This window comes from Pleurodeles waltl, chromosome 1_1, assembly GCF_031143425.1.
Source record: "Pleurodeles waltl isolate 20211129_DDA chromosome 1_1, aPleWal1.hap1.20221129, whole genome shotgun sequence".
NCBI classification, from domain to species: Eukaryota; Metazoa; Chordata; class Amphibia; order Caudata; family Salamandridae; genus Pleurodeles; species Pleurodeles waltl.
In genome coordinates this window covers 22,171,173-22,189,148 of record NC_090436.1, presented here as the reverse complement: position 1 = coordinate 22,189,148, position 17,976 = coordinate 22,171,173, and the positions used below count along the sequence as shown (strand labels likewise).

The 17,976-nt window shown below is 42.8% G+C and overlaps 1 protein-coding gene across 1 annotated transcript in view; it reads right to left on the bottom strand.

Moving 5' to 3' along the window:
- LOC138288416 (coagulation factor XI-like) overlaps window positions 1-15,026 on the bottom strand; it is a 52,935-nt gene extending 37,909 nt beyond the window's left edge. The window contains exons 1-4 of the mRNA XM_069230004.1: window positions 14,833-15,026; window positions 13,993-14,096; window positions 6,752-6,920; window positions 2,615-2,718 (exon numbers count right to left, since the gene is read on the bottom strand). Of these exons, the coding sequence (XP_069086105.1) occupies window positions 2,615-2,718; window positions 6,752-6,920; window positions 13,993-14,096; window positions 14,833-15,026 (571 nt within the window). The remainder of the gene's footprint in view (window positions 1-2,614; window positions 2,719-6,751; window positions 6,921-13,992; window positions 14,097-14,832) is intronic.
- Between the last annotated feature and the right edge of the window lie 2,950 nt (window positions 15,027-17,976).

The window sequence follows — 17,976 nt, the reverse complement described above, 5'->3', positions numbered from 1 at the left end:
TCAAAGCCAACCACCCACGCACGCAACCTCGGCTTCATACTGGACTCTTCTCTCTCCATGACCCAGCAAGTCAACGCCATCTCATCCTCATGCTACAACACCCTTCGCATGCTCCGCAAGACCTTCAGATGGATCCCCGTGGAAACCAGAAGAACAGTCACACACACCCTCGTCAGCGGTAGACTGGACTACGGTAATGCCCTATACGCGGGAACAATGGCCAAGATCCAGAAGACACTCCAGCGCATCCAGAACGTCTCAGCACGACTCATCCTCAACCTCACTTGCCATGAATACATCTCAGCCCACCTCAGAGATCTCCACTGGCTCCCCGTCAACAAAAGAAACGTCTTCAAGCTCCTGATCCAGGCTCACAAAGCTCTCCATGACGCCGGACCGGCCTATCTCAGCGAGCGTCTCAACTTCTGCATCCCTACACGCCAGCTCCGCTCCGCCAACCTCACACTTGCAACCGTCTCCCGCATTCACCGCACCACATCCGGCGGTAGATCCTTCTCCCACCTTACCGCCGAAACCTGGAACTCCCTCCCCGTCAACCTATGTCTGACCCAGGACCTCCTGACCTTCAAGAAGCACCTCAAGACCTGGGTCTTCGAGCAGTAGCGTCCTCCCCCCCCAGCACCTTGAGACTGATTGATTGATTGATTGAGTGTTCAGCAGCAGATCGTTTCAATGAACTGCAGTTCCTGTAATAGCCACCAGACGCCAGTATGAGCACAGATTTCCAGACTTCGGAACAGCAGATCTAGCTGCATCATTTTTATTGCTGAAGGACAGCTTTAGTTCTACTTATCAGTGTTTCCACTTTTGTAAGCCACCTCATCCAGACAAAAAGTGCAGTTTTTCAGAAGAATGGTACCCCTGCCCTAACACACTCAAGGTGACTCAGTTTTGTTTTCATTGTTGCATTCACTCAGCTTTGCTGGAATACTGCTGATATTTTACTCTCTTTTAAAGTAGTGAAACATGCTTGTGTTAACATGTTTTTCTACATTCCTGTGTTAGTAACTGTCAGTCGAGCGTTCAAATTATCATGGATTCTCAGGCTTACCCCGCAACAAATTGATAGAATTTTGATTCCAGAATGTATGCAGTAGGAATTTACACATATCCTCTTTCAGTGTCTGATGGTGTACAGAAACAACAAGCTGCCAGGATTGCATTTGGTATTTTAATGTATTCTCTTTTCCTTCACTGTGAACTGATGCTGCATTAGCCATCATTATACAACGTCTCTGCTAGAAGGCTGATGAATGAGAATTACAGTGCACACTGTAGCCCCCCCCGCCTGCCAAATAAATGTAATGTAATGGGGAGCTGCGGCCAACGGGCAATTGGTCAAGGGAGCCGCGGGTTGAAAAAGTTTGGGAACCAATGCCTTACGCCAAATCTCCAATCATGGTATGTTTCATTTTGTCAGTTCTGGGGTCAGCTGCTTTTTTTCCTCTTGTCCCGGCTTGATGATGCCCTTGGTGGCTGCATACATTCTATCACTTTTTCATTCATTTATGTACACAAAAGGTGTGTGATGTTACTTATGCCCTCTCACGTCTTGGCATCTTTAGTGAGATGACACAAAAGCAAATCTACCAAAGGCACTCCTCTGAACCAACCTCTACCACCACTTTTTCTTAAGTGACCAGCAAAATCCCTTCCTAAATTTGCAAATGGGAAATTGAACTTTTGGAAATCCCTTATAATATGTCCACACCTTGCTCAATTTCCATGACATTCTAAATGATCAATCCATGATGCACATACACTTTAAAAAAATATATATATACATGTTTTTTTTCTTCCATGAAACAGTTAGTAGCAATCCACAAATTGCTTTTCCTTTGGACTAACCATCTTTGTTATACATGTGTGTATTTCTCGATATCACTGTGGTGATCATTATGAGCCTGGCTGTCTTTAGACGGCAGGGTGGCGGTGGCGGTCTGACCCCTGCCAGAGCAGTGGTCCCACTGCTTTAGCGGCGGTCTGACTGCCACATTAAGATTGTGGCGGATGCGCCACAGTCAGACCGCCAGCTCCGCCAATTCTCCTCCACAGCAGAGGGTTGGCGGTCCTAATGCATGCAGCGCCGACCTCTGGATTACGACCCCCCCCCCATCAGCTTTTACATGGTGGTTGCACCGCTATGTAAAAGCTGGCGGAGATGAGGTGCAGTGGGCCCCATGGGGGCCCCTGCACTGCCCATTTACTTGGCATGGGCCCCCACAGACAGCCCTGTTGTGCTTTTCACTGACTCCATTGCAGACAGTGAAAAGCGCCACAGGTGCTGTTGCACCCTACGCACCGCAACATTTCCACCAGCTCAATTATGAGCTGTCGTCAATGTTGTGGGCTGTTCCCCACTGGACTAGTTGGCGGAAACACCATTTCCACCTGCTGACCTGGCAGGAAACTGCTAATAGGGCCTGCAGGAAGGCAACCGTACTCGCAGCAACCTGACCGCGGGAGTTTGCCTTTTCCACCCGCCAAACTCTTAATGACCCCCTTTGTGTTTGTGCTTAAGTGGTGGGGACAAGTAATGTCTTAGACATAGTTTACAACTACTCAGCACCTCTTGATTTTTCCCATTACTCACGTTTCTGAATCCCGGGAGACACGAATGACAATCCGGTGACAGTCCTGTTCTCCTGGAAAAATGTAGGCATGCTTGTATCAATTGTCTTCAGATAACAGGAAAACCTGGCATGAAAGAGATTCCACATTACAGGACTGGTCAACTGTGGGTGCCATGAACATTTAAGGGGGGGTCATCCAGTGAAAGCTGTCATAATAGGACTTATACCCTAACAAGACATCATCACACAGAAAGACATTCTAGAATATCTATTGTTGGTGATGGTTAGAGATGCAGGATTGGGTAAAGAGCACTCTTCACTGGATTGCCCATTTATGGAAGAACAGATGCAGAGGACCTCAGCGTGTTATTTTCCGATCTAGAAAATTAACGGGTTAAAGTAAAGTTGGTCTAGAGAGAGGGATAAGAAGCTGGTAGCCTAATATGTATCATTTAAAATAAATGACATGTAAGAACGTTTATCCTTTCCTTATTATTTAACCATCCTTTTCACCACTGCTTTCTAGACCAAAAAAAAGTAAAAAGTAAACACTCAATCCTTCAGAATCATCTGAGTTTTCAAATACTGGAAAGAGTTGTACCTTCCCAACTTCCTTTATTTATTAAGACTCATTACTTATTGTCTTTGGCAGGATTTTATTTTTTGGACTATTTTATATAGCACTTCTACACTAAAGCATATTAGGGCACTATGCTTATAACTCAGTTCATCCTAATACCTGGGAGAACATTTTGAACAAGAAAAGGCACAAGAGAAGGACATTTATTTTGACCCATAAAGGGCATCATTGGGTTACAATGTCAGGTTGGTAGACCAGTTACAGATGTTTGGGAAAGAAAGAAGTGTAGTCTAGTTTTCGATCAGTCACACTACATATACCATCCTGTCGTACATCTAGAATTTTATTTATGAAGCTACCACGGTGGACCTCATGTAATTCCTTATTTACAACTCTCGCAGTTTTGGTTCACTTTGGATGCTTTGGAAGAAAAAAGAGTTCACGGGACCAATAAGTGCCCATTGTGACTCAAAGATGTCTTTATTCAATGTAAGATCTGAATTCAACAGGGACTCCGTAATGTAGGTGTTTCAGGTATTGCGTCCGCATGGTTCCACACCAACTCCGTGGAGCATATCTGTTCTGTCTCTTTGAAATGTATATTCTGTTTTACATACGTGCTGATGAGAAAGAACCTGTGCAGGTTGTGGAGTGGTAGGTAGCTCTGGTTACTGGTAGGCATGAGAAGGGTTCCCCAGGGTTATAGGTCAGAATATTTGATCTTGTCCTAAATATTGTTTATAATTTTTTTTCTCCATTTGGTGAATTAAAATGGGTGATATTTTGATAAATTATATTTATGCCAGAAGGTTTTCTAATGAGGATTTTCTTGACATAGTGCCCAGAATAGAGCAAGTAATATCTCTAGGTCAACCTTAACCTTTAAAATTTTAGAGGAGGACTTTAAACACTTGTTGATTTTTTTCCCCAAGTCAAGAATGAGAGGGTAGGTTTCTGCAGTGAGAAGGCGTTATTTTGTGTTTTTAGGCTTGCCAGACAAAGCAGTCCTTAAAAAAAGCAATGTTATATTTACCTTCTACGCTGGTCTGTAACTTGCACTACCATTTTATGTCCCATGTGGAACCTAGTCACAAAGGTAAATATGCTCATCTATATTTACTCATGTTTATTTTTACTATTATACCAAGATATAACTCTACACTATTTTGCTGTTAACCAGTTCCAAGTGTAGATTTTTATTTATGTGTTGATTTACACCCCAAACCCTCAAATCAGCCGTTTCATCTGTCTCCATCGGCTCCAATCAGGGGTTGGAGCCCCTACAACAGGAGATAAAAGTGTAAAGTTACTAGTTGCACACACAGGTGGGGATCTCTTCCAATGTGGCAGAGATCTTTCTAGGAGTTACTATAGGGAAAATTATTAAAGTTTATTAATAAAAAAACAATACTTTATTTATATAAAATCAAATAATGTTAAGTATTTTAAAAAAATAACTAATAAAATCTTACAGCACAATAACTCAGAAAATAAAAATGTTATTAAATAATTTCAATATATTAATCTAGTTTATAGATCGTATTTTCAAGTAATATTTAAAAATAAATTCCCATCCTAACATTTTTATTTTTATACAATAAGTAGTACATGTTGCTCAACTGTATTTACTTAATTTGAGTTATTTCTAATTTATTTTTAATACATGTGTAATAGTGTACTTTAATTTTATAAAGTCTATTTTGAAATCTTAAAATAATATAATCAGTATATAAAATTATTGCAGAAAAAAACAAACAAGTTTATATAATTGAAATAATTAATTTAACATTTGTTTCTGGGGAGTGTTGTTTTATTTCTACCTCTTTTGTTTTCTATAGGAGAATGAGGCAGTACCAATGATAGGTCATGTGTGGTTCTTGACTTATTCCAGCTCTCATTTAGGGTACATTTAAACCTGTTTTGATAGCTTTGGGACTGTAGTAAATGTAAAAGTTGTTTGTAACTTAAATTTAAGTTGTATCTCCTTAAATTTAAGAAACACCTCACAGTTAGTATGCTGTTTAGCTTTTTTGTGTGTTAAAGTCGTTTTCTTTTACACTTTCTTTTTAAAAGTAAAGCACTGGGTTGGGCTATCAGGTATTGCACTGCTTGTGATTGTTGGATTCTGAACTTGAGCGCCCTCACACTACGTACCTGTGTAGCCAGTGACTTCTCACCATCGTTACCACTTGTACTTAGCCCTGGTTTGTAGAGCCTTAGTAGGCAGACTCTGTCACACTGGAAGCAAACATTGGAAGCAAACAACTCCAAACCACACAGCTGAGGCACGCAGCTTCCGCTTGCCCATGGCTAATGAGATTATTGTTTCATGAGACTATGGCCCAGATTTAAGAAAAGTGGCGCTTCATGACATGACTTTTCTTGCAGCCCATTGCGCCCCCCACCACGCATGCACCGTACTTAACATACGGTGCACCATGGCGCAGATTAGGGACAATAGCGTCATCGTTTTTGACACTATTGTTGTACTTTGGATGATTAGCGTCAAAAATATTGGCGCTAATCCTGCAAAGTACATAGAGGCCCATTAAAGATAATGATGTGCCTCCTTTTGATGCCTGCTCTGTGCAGGCATTAAAAATGCCGCTAATAATGCCGCAGTGGAATCTCATAGATTCCACTGTGACATTTTTGCGGGCCCTCTAACGGGGGAACCCCCCCCCCCTTGCATACATTTTGCCTGGTGCAGCCATAATGTGGCGCAAAAGTTTACAAAGTGGGGCAAAGCGTGCATTACACCACTTTGTAAATATGGCACTGTGTTTTTTCCACACTATTGCCACATTAGTGTAAAAAAAATTACGCTAATGTGGCGATAGTTGGCACTAGGCCCTTCTTAAATTTGGGCCTATACACCACTGTGCAGACTTAACCTGCGGTGCTGTGGCTTTGGTTCAACAGCTTTTTCTAACTTGTACACAACATGTATATCCATTGAGTGAATTATGCTATTTACTACTGTTGCTGGAAGAGCTGAAGGGTGTCAGGACCTACCCCAGGCTTCATCTCTCATGATTGCCCTTTCGGCCCCTCAACAATGGTAATAAATAGATCAGTGCAAGCAGTGTGTCTGCATATATCCAATACATAGTAGCATGTAATAGCCCAATTACAACAGGCATTCTTAGACCAAAGAGGATGGATCCAGTGTGTGTGCCGCACTGGGCGTTTGAAGTTAATAAAGCGTGTTGTTTTTTCAAAGAATAGTGTTACTTCTCTCACCTACAGAACATGAAAACTGGATCCACATTACAATTGCCTCGGTATTCATCTTCTGATTTGGTCTTAAATTTAGGAAATTTGTAGGGGTTACAATGTCAGAATCACCTCAAAATGCAAATGATTGCTAGTTCAGCTACCTAGGCACTCGCGTTAATGCTAGCCACCAGATCCAGATGGCTGGGACCATCAGAGGGGTGAACATCAGTGAGGGTTCAGGAATGATCTCAACTCATCTGATGTCTTTTTTGACACTGCAGAATTTTCTGGCGCTAAACGTAGGGGGTGACACTCAAAAGGAGCCGCTGTAGAGGTTGACTGAATAGTGCCTCCTTACTTTTTATTATCTTTGTTCAACTCCTTGGGGAAGTATGTAAACATTAAACAATTGGGGTGAGACATGCACAGGAGTCGGCAATGCTCAACGTCGGTGGCCAAGACATGGTCAAGTTCTCTGCCGTTGAAATCCCATCCATTCAGTAGGAGATCGGTGCAGCCGTTTTTACCTAGAAGCAAACACAAGTGCTAGAGTTAGCGCCCTAAGGACAGCTCATCCCCCAGAGGGGTCACCATAGCTGAAATACGATTTTTGAGAACGGCCATTATAGAAAGTCTTTCGGGACATGGGTGCGGCTAAATTGGTGGTAATGTCAGGCTCTGGTATTTACATTACTGCAGTAGGAATGTGCACAAAAAGGAAATAATGTTCCATAGGTTTGTCCCAAAGTTCTTTATTAGGAGGTACCTCTGGCTTTTTTGTTGCAGGATAATTTCCCCTTGTAATGAGGTGATACTCCATAACAAAGGCAATAATACCCATCACTATAACATCATTGAATGGGATTGATGTGAGGTAGTCTCATTACCACATATCTAGCATACATATACTGCTCTTAAATAAGGCTAAAACATCCTTTTTGTGTATCAGTTCCCAGTCACCTAAAATATGTGACCATATAACCCTGTCACACCCCACCTGGGGACTGTTATAGAGTAAAACATAATGTCTGGGTTCCTCCTTCATATGCCTGTCCTTCTAAGGAGAAGCCTGTCCCCCTCACAGGTTGAGACACTGCTGATACAACATAATGGCGGATCTTGTCAACACTTCCTCTTGACCCTCTGAAGATGACGTTGTGTCTAGAACAGAACATCTCAAACGTGCTTCTCTGGGCCTGTGAGGCATATGATACCTGGTATACCTGTCTGTTGGCCCTGGGCTAGGCACACTGAAGCAGCACTAGGGATGCATGCCAAGAGAAGTTTACAAAAAGCTCGGCGAGGATGATGATTACATTCGAATGTTCAGAGATCCACAGAAGGTAATTGAGGTAATAGAGCCAATAATTAATTATTATTGTCTGCCCCAACATTGCAATGCTTGTCTTTCCGTTTCTCGCCTTTTAATTTGGATCATTCTAACCTAGTGCGTGGAATGACCTAGTAGCATTACAGCTGTTCTGCTTTCAACTTTAATAGTTGTTAAAGGCCCTCACCCTTGTTATAGGCCCGCATCTGGGTTTAGGGCCATAATTTAAATTCAGGGCCTTTAACAGTGTATTCTTGCCCTGCACAGCTTGCTATGGTGAGTAACTATTATTGTTCCACCAATAACTAAAGCAATTGCATGCCTACCTCCTGTATCCCACTACACCATGTTCCATATCTGTATCTCTGCCTTACCATACTTTGATCCCTCTTCATTTACCATATTGGAAGACACCAGATATGATGGCATGTCACCATGAAAACCTGACCACTTCTCAGGAATTTGGTCATCTATTTTGAAGTTTAATACCTTTGCAGTTTGTGTTCTTGTGTGAAAGCAGAATTACTTGGAGGGTCCCATGGGTCAGCATCCCTTCCAGAGATCCTTATTTCACATCAAAATATGTCCAATGGATCATAATGGGGCCAGTTGAATCCTCCAGCATAAGGACATCTTGTGGGGTACCGCAGGGATCCGCCAATCTCCCTTACTATTAAACATTTGTGTTTCATGGCATAAGTACTGCCTGGTCATGGAGCACATATCTAGATAATGCCCATACATAGACTGCAGTGAGAACCCAATTAGGCAACAAAAGACTGAGCAGTGGCCTGAAAATACTAGGATATGAAACCTGAATTCCTGCAGGACTCAGAGCACCGACCTGGCACTGCTGTGAAGAAAGCATGCCTGCTCCATCTTTGCCTTCACACTCTAGAACAACCTTTCAAGGAACATGAAACTCATGTAATTCACACTTTAATGTGATAAGAGCTCAACTACACAATTGTATCTGATTTTCATCCTGCTGTTTTGTTGATTATATAATTTTCAATGTCTTATGTTAGTGGTGACACTTTTTTGATCAGTAGTCATTGCCCCCCAGCCTGGTTGACCGGGGGTCTAGATCCGTGCCATCTTGTTAGGATAGTCACTAAGGGGCATATTTATGGGCTTTACTGCAGGACAGTGCAGCAAATCGCCTTACTGCACTGCCCTGCGTCAAAGTCAAAAGGGCAGGAATGAGCCATATCTATGAGATACGCTGCATTCCTGTCCATATCGACTGAGCTGGTGCCGTTTTGGCAGCATTGCGCCAACGCAGGCACCCTTACACCATGGTGCAAGGGTGCCCACGCTGCATGGATGATTGTTTTCGTACAGGAATGGATGCCTTCCTGCACAAAAGCAATCGTGGGAGGCTTTTTCCTCTTTCTATGAGTGCTGCAGAATGCAGCACACACAGAAAGAGGAAAAACAAAAAGAAACAAAAATATATTTCCTTGTTTCTCCTCCCCACGTTGATATGGTTTTGTAAACCTGGGGATGCTTCAAAATCCACGGGTGCTGCGTGGGAAGATCCACTGCAAGGCTCATGAAACGCCTCCCAAACGGAGAGTAAGGCAACGCAGCGATTTGCACTGCCTTGCTTTAGTCCATATCAATGAGGCCATGCAAAGCTACGCAAAATGGCTTTGCGTGGCCTCATAAATATGATGTAATGTTTGCGCCACCATTGCATCACAAAAAGTGACACAACAGCAGTGCAAGGGGCTCACAAATATGCCTCCTCAGGTATCCATGAGCTTCATTTAGATTAATTCTATGTATAATTGTCCCAGGTGGAGATCATGCCAGCCTGGAATTGAACCATGTACTTACCATGCCCTGTCTGGCATGTCAGTAGAGTGGATACAATAATTTGTTACCTTACCACTTGCACCCACATAAACTAAGATGTGGGGTTCCTCCCTGCCCCACTGTTTATTATTAATGACTTGTAACCACATTCTAGGCTGATAGATCCATAAGATTGGGTGGTTTCAGTCATGCCGATTAGTCTGTTAGTAAATATTCGACCATGAATACCTAGTGAGTCTAACAATTTCATTTCATTTTTACTCGCAGCATCCAAAGGAATGAATAAAAAGTTATTGAGACTCAGTCCTTCTAAAAACAATGTGCTAGTATTGGAACCCCTGTCATCAGGCCATCGGAGACCTGGCCTCTCCGGTTGGCCTCGTATCCCACGCCCGCCCCCACAGTAAGACGTTTCGTTGTCACTATGGATACCCATTTGACAATAGAGCCTCAAATATTCAAGGTGTTGCAAACATGCTCATGTCAGCTTTGCCACCTTTGTTTTCACACGTGGGCCTCATTGGCACGAAGCCGGCACTGCGGGAGCGTCGTGTTTTGTGATGCTCCAGTGACGCAGGCCTCTCACCCTTATCTATGAGGCCACGGAAAGCCACCCTGCGTGGCCTTTCATGGCCTCATATTTATGGAGTAAGGAAAAGCCCTGCAAAGTGCTGCGTTGCCATACTCTACATCAAGGAGGCATTCCATGGGCGTTGCAGTGAGTTTTCCCACGCAACGCCCATTGGTTTTGAGACATTCCCAGATTTACACGAATCAGTAGATCTGGGAACACGTCCAAACTGTGCACCTCCCCAGGCATTGCTTAACAAGGAGAAATAACTTTATTTCTCTTCATTTTATCTTCTTTTTACGTGTGCTGCATTCTGCAGCACACATAGAAAGAGGAAACTGCCACACTAGATTGTTTATGTACAGGAAGGTTTCCCTTCCTGCACAAAAACGATTGTGCCAACAACACAGACACCCTTGCACCATGGTGCAAGGGTGCCTACTTTGGTGCTGGGCACCAATTTGTGCGCTGGCAGAAAGGACAGGAATGTGCCATATGTCATTAATACGGCGCATTCCTGACTTTTTTTTACACAGGGCAGCACTGCAAGCAGCCTTGCAGCGCTGCCCTACACCAAATAGTTGCAAATGAGGCCCTTAGTTTACACAACAGTGTAATTAGTCTTTTCCAGGTTAGATGTTGGAAACAATGCCTTCCCGGGACTCCCCATGCCTAGGAGCATGGTAGTGCAGGATGGTTGGCACACAGTAAGACATTGCTACTTGAAGGGTTAGCAGCATAGATATGTGTTTGCATCACATGCGGTTAGTTTGTGCCTGCATATAGACTGAAGAAGGGAAAGCAAGCCATGACTGTTGTAGAACCCCACACAGGAAGGCAGGTAAACTGTTCAGTAACACTGTAAATAAAGAGACTGACACTGCACCTAATATTTAGAGGCAAGATTGAAGAAAACTCATTTATACATTTATTAATTTACTTTGGAAAGGTAGAGATTAATCAGAAACTAACCTTATTTAGTATTTATTACATAGTGCCCAAGTTATATTCTTTGGTCATATCCTGGGATGGGATAGAAATGTGAATTCTTGACCAATACTCCCTGCTCAGTGATTTCCAATAGGGGCCATCATTTTTTTTTAAACTGTTCTTGTAAAAGAATAAAAGTAATTGGCATCACTACCCCGTACATTACATAATATATTTTTAGGGTCTCCTCAGGAGTGGTTTGAGTGCAGATCATGTATGATTTGAGAATGATCCATATAGGGCAATCACTCCATGCATAATTCCAATCATATTTTCTTTTCATTTGTCTGGTTTTAGCTCACTGAAATAGGTTGGCATCACCCTTGCCCAGAGACTGCAAGGATTGCATATTTTGGAATTAAAACCCATATTGCATAATGGCTGAAGGGTTTGGAGGCCAAGTGGTGAATTGAGTGTTATTCTTTTCTCTGACGTAGCAAGTGATATGGGGTGGAATGGAGGTCTAAACCTACTGATGATGTATCCTCAATTTCAACAGTAACACGGGCCCAACAGGATAAGTTTCCACTTTGTCCCAACTAGGGGTTTGCCCTAATTGTCTCTTTTGTTGTGTCATTCAATCAATCGATCAGGATTTCTAAAGCGCTGGTTTCTTTGGGACCTGCAAGCGCCTGGATACCAGACAGGTGTGCTTGCAGGTCGAGGAGAAAGCTGTGAAAACAAAACAAAAGCAAGGAGAAGGCACACAAAAGCATGGGAAAAACAAGGTGAAAGTAGGGAGAATGAGGGAAAAGCAAGAAGAAGGCACACGAAAAACCAGAGAAAAAGCAAGGAAAAAGCAGTGAAAACAAGGGGAAAGGAAGGAGAAGGCACACAAAAAAGGAGGGAACAACGAAGGAGAAAGCAGTGAGAATGAGAGAAAAGCAATGAGAAGGTGCACAAAAAACAGGGAAAAGCAAGGGGAAAGCAGTGAAAACAAAGGAAATGCAAGGGGAAGGTGCATAAAAATGTGGGAAAAAGCAGGGAGCAAGCAGTGAAAAGGAGGGAAAAGCAATGAGAAAGTGCAAAAAAACAGGGAAAAGCAAGGAGAATGCAGTGAAAACAAAGGCAATGCAAGGAGAAGGCACACAAAAATGAGGAGAAAAGCAGGGACCAAGCAGTGAAAAGGAGGGAAAAGCAATGAGAAGGTGCACAAAAAACTGGGAAAAGCAAGGAGAAAGCAGTTAAACAAAGAAAATGCAAGGAGAAGGCGCACAAAAGCATGGGAAATACAAGGAGAAAGCAGTGAAACAAAGGAAATGCAAGGAGAAGGTGCACAAAAGCATGGGAAATACAAGGAGAAAGTAATGAAAACAAAGGCAATGAAAGGAGAAGGTGCACAAAAATGAGGGAAAAAGCAGGGAGCAAGCAGTGAAAAGGAGGGAAAAGCAATGAGAAGGTGCATAAAAAATGGGGAAAGCAAGGAGAAAGCAGTGAAACAAAGGAAATGCAAGGAGAAGGCATACAAAAACACAGGAAATACAAGGAGAGAGCAGTGAAAACTAAGGAAATGCAAGGAGAAGGCACACAAAAACACAGGAAACACAAAGAGAAAGCAGTGAAAACTAAGGAAATGCAAGGAGAAGGTGCACAAAAATGCGGGAAAAATCAGGGAGCAAGCAGTGAAAAGGAGGGAAAAGCAAGGAGAAGGCACACAAAAAACGGGGAAAAGCAAGGAGAAAGCAGTAAAAACAAAGGAAATGCAAGGAGAAGGCACACAAAAGCATGGGAAAATCAAGGAGAAAGCATTGAAAAGAAAGGAAATGCAAGGAGAAGGTGCACAAAAGAAGGGGAAATACAAGGAGAGAGCAGTGAAAACAAAGGAAATGCAAGTAGAAGGCACACATAAACATGGGAAATACAAGGAGAGAGCAGTGAAAACAAAGGAAATGCAAGGAGAAGGTGCACAAAAATGAGGGAAAAATCAGGGAGCAAGCAGTGAAAAGGAGGGAAAAGCAAGGAGAAGGCACACAAAAAACGGGACAAAAAAATTTCCATTCTATTCAATAATCCAGTATATATAGTATATATGGTATACGTTTTTTTAGGTGCAAAGACAATAATTTAACATTTTTGAAGGTGTATTGGTAATTTCTGATTCCCAGCATGCTTTCATAGTTTCCCCAGTTGCCTTTGGGTATAATGGTGAGGAGTATGTAACTGCTACCGTCAATATTGACAAACTAGTGCGAAAGGAATGAACTTTATGTAAATAACCAGGCACGCTGGCCAAAAAGATGGGAATTCTAGTTGTGAATTTGTGAAGCTATTAAAACCTAACCCAAGTGTTTCAGTGTTTGTCCATTAGATTAGGAGGGAATGTTAAAGGACAGACATAAACTCGAGCTACACAAATACTTTAAGAAAATACCTCTATTTCATGTGCTTTGTGTTTAGGATCCATGGATGACATCAAGGATTTCCTGTGACCAAGAGTGTGGTTTACTGTAGATCCAAGAGTAAAATGGAAGCACTTCCTAGGAGGCAGAATGATAAACCAGCCATTGGGTGTAGGGTAATGATCCTATATTTTCTAGGAGAAAGTGGCAACGACTGACACACAGCTGCACTGACAAGCCAAGCCTAAAGGGAGTGGGTCTTCTCATTCAATACAGAGACTATAAACCCAAATTCTTACACTGTTGTATTTTAAACAAACTAAAACCCATTCATTAATATCATGAGGAGGAAATTATTTTGATGAATCATTGCTGTTTCTGATATATATACTGCTTTTTCGTCTGATTTTAATACACATTTTTGTATTAGAATATTGTTCATATTTGTAAGTTCTAGTTTTGACTATGATAGTGATATGTCTTTCCAAAACTGAATGAGAAGTGTGACAGGGCACTACCAGTGGAGTCATGCAAACTTTTCCACCCACCTTTCTGAATCGCAGAAGCCCTGAGTGGGAAGCCGGAAGTGACGCTTTCAGAAAATCGCAGGTCCAGGGGTATTCCAACACTGTTTGCTTTAAGAAAGCAAGTTCTGTAGATAAAGGAAAGACAGTAGGTGTGATGCAGTGGAGTTACAGCAAGCAGCCTTTATGATACTTAGGACGTGTCTGGAAGGAACAGGGTCTGATGTGTAAATATTCCCTGCGTGTGGACAAGAGGGTATTATTTTCTGTATCGGTTAACTGCAGGCAAAGCTTCTGTCCAAGTCAATCTAATTGGTTGTTTGAAATTGTCAGAGTTTAATGGATTCTTTAAATTAATATTTACTTCTTGAAAAAATGATTATTGTCAATAATAAAGGAATATTGCTTTATCAAATTGTGTGCTATTGTCAAACTCTGAGTGGGATTTCTCTGGTTCCTAACATCTATCCGGGTTCTTTAATATTAGATGGTTATAAGTAATGTAACTATTCAGGAGATGAACATGGGTGATGGCGTATCCTATGCAGTTGTTATGTATTCGGGGGATGAACATGGGTGATGGCGTATCCTCTGCGGTTGTTATGTATTCGTGGGATGAGCATGGGTGATGGCGTATCCTCTGCTGTTGTTATGTATTCGTGGGATGAACATGGGTGATGGCGTATCCTCTGCTGTTGTTATGTATTCGGGGGATGAACATGGGTGATGGCGTATCCGCTGATGAAGTTATGTATTCGTGGGATGAGCATGGGTGATGGCGTATCCTCTGCTGTGTTATGTATTCGGGGGATGAACATGGGTGATGGTGTATCCTCTGCTGTGTTATGTATTCAGGGGATGAACATGGGGGATGGCGTATCCTCTGCTGTGTTATGTATTCGGGGGATGAACATGGGTGATGGTGTATCCTCTGCTGTGTTATGTATTTGTGGGATGAACATGGGTGATGGCGTATCCTCTGCTGTGTTATGTATTCGGGGGATGAACATGGGTGATGGAGTATCCTCTGCTGTGTTATGTATTTGTGGGATGAACATGGGTGATGGCGTATCCTCTGCTTTGTTAAGTATTCAGGGGATGAACATGGGTGATGGCGTATCCTCTGCTGTTGTTAAGTATTCAGGGGATGAACATGGGTGATGGCGTATCCTCTGCTGTTGTTATGTATTTGTGGGATGAACATGGGTGATGGCGTATCCTCTGCTGTTGTTATGTATTCGGGGGATGAACATGGGTGATGGCGTATCCTCTGCAGTTGTTATGTATTCGGGGGATGAACGTGGGTGATGGCGTATCCTCTGCTGTGTTATGTATTCGGGGATGAACATGGGTGATGGCATATCCTCTGCTGTTGTTATGTATTCGTGGGATGAACATGGGTGATGGCGTATCCTCTGCTGTGTTATGTATTCGGGGGATGAACATGGGTGATGGCGTATCCTCTGCTGTGTTATGTATTCGTGGGATGAACATGGGTGATGGCGTATCCTCTGCTGTGTTATGTATTCGGGGGATGAACATGGGTGATGGCGTAGTCTCTGCTGTTGTTATGTATTCGGGGGATGAACATGGGTGATGGCGTAGCCTCTGCTGTTGTTATGTATTCGGGGGATGAACATGGGTGATGGCGTAGCCTCTGCTGTTGTTATGTATTCGTGGGATGAACATGGGTGATGGCGTAGCCTCTGCTGTTGTTATGTATTCGTGGGATGAACATGGTTGATGGCGTATCCTCTGCTGTTGTTAAGTATTCAGGGGATGAACATGGGTGATGGCGTATCCTCTGCTGTTGTTATGTATTTGTGGGATGAACATGGGTGATGGCGTATCCTCTGCTGTTGTTATGTATTCGGGGGATGAACATGGGTGATGGCGTATCCTCTGCTGTTGTTATGTATTCGGGGGATGAACATGGGTGATGGCGTATCCTCTGCTGTGTTATGTATTCGGGGGATGAACATGGGTGATGGCGTATCCTCTGCTGTGTTATGTATTCGGGGGATGAACATGGGTGATGGCGTATCCTCTGCTGTGTTATGTATTCGGGGGATGAACATGGGTGATGGCGTAGTCTCTGCTGTTGTTATGTATTCGGGGGATGAACATGGGTGATGGCGTAGCCTCTGCTGTTGTTATGTATTCGGGGGATGAACATGGGTGATGGCGTATCCTCTGCTGTTGTTATGTATTTGTGGGATGAACATGGGTGATGGCGTAGCCTCTGCTGTTGGTATGTATTCGGGGGATGAACATGGGTGATGGCGTATCCTCTGCTGTTGTTAAGTATTCAGGGGATGAACATGGGTGATGGCGTATCCTCTGCTGTTGTTATGTATTTGTGGGATGAACATGGGTGATGGCGTATCCTCTGCTGTTGTTATGTATTCGCGGGATGAACATGGGTGATGGCGTATCCTCTGCAGTTGTTATGTATTCGGGGGATGAACATGGGTGATGGCGTATCCTCTGCTGTGTTATGTATTCGGGGATGAACATGGGTGATGGCATATCCTCTGCTGTTGTTATGTATTCGTGGGATGAACATGGGTGATGGCGTATCCTCTGCTGTGTTATGTATTCGGGGGATGAACATGGGTGATGGCGTATCCTCTGCTGTGTTATGTATTCGGGGGATGAACATGGGTGATGGCGTATCCTCTGCTGTGTTATGTATTCGGGGGATGAACATTGGTGATGGCGTAGCCTCTGCTGTTGTTATGTATTTGTGGGATTAACATGGGTGATGGCGTATCCTCTGCTGTTGTTATGTGGGAGTGTTGGCCCTATGTGGAGCTTAATAAAGCATTTAAAATGTCTCTTAGGGGCAGTAGCTAAATGGAAGATATTGTTTCCATTGGCATATGCAAATAAGTGTTTATAGCAATTTGCATTTCATGCTTGGACTGCCCTGACTTTTTCTGTTGGACTCTGACTCCAAACATGCATTGTGAAACTGGCCACACCCAACTAGCTCATTTAACCTTCCAATAAAGCCATTGTAAGTTGGCTCAGAAAATGCACAAGTAGCAATGAAGGTAAATATGTGGGCTGCAAAGTATAAATACACCACCCAGGCATATGATTAACACGCATACCTCCAGAGAGTACCATTGATTTACGTTTAGGTGCACTTTCAACTACTAGAGTGACACATGGCACAGAAAAGTGCTTAGCTAACAGAAAACCTACACTTATACTTTGAGTAAGTCACCCTTAGGTCTGGGAGCTTACTTTATGGAAGTGGAACTTACTGCATATTAAGAAATGATATGCCTATGGTGAAAAGTTACCAAAAGATGTGTGTCACCCTGTAGGCTAAGTTACATTTTCTCTCCATGAGCCTACTTTGTATAAACCTATTTAGTATTTTCACTTTGCAAAATTGTTAATTCAATGTTATTTTTCACTCTGTCAAAAATCTAATTCAGTGTTCAAACCAGGCTGTAGTGCAAAAGTACTAAGGTGAGCAACTGGTAAATCTATGCCAACAGCTTTCAAAAGACAAAAGAGTTTGTAAGAAGACAGCAAGTGCACTTATTGTGCAGTCAACGTGAATTTGTGCTCAGAATATGGAGGGGCACGGTCATCTGGATGGGTGTTCCATGACTTGCGAAGAGCATCGGACAAGAAGGATGGCTACAAGACTATGCAGGCTCGCATTAGACAAAAGATTTCAAAATAGTCTTCTTTGATGCCTTGAGTTGGAAGAGAAGGGCCCTTTTCCAAACCTATCCAGAGATTTCTGCCTAAGGTTCCAATTCCAAGATGAAGTAGATTATTTTCCTGTGATGTCACTTCCTGTTTGAATCATATCACTGAGAAATTGAAGAGTGATGGATGCATTCGTATGCTTCTTTCATTATTTTTCTCATATTCATCACCCTTTGCTGCTATTTTTCACCCTGATTTTTGCTTCTTTCAGTCTACCTTGTATCTTATACTGGGTGCCCTTGCTTGGCTCTTTCCTTTTCCCTGATGTCTTGCCTT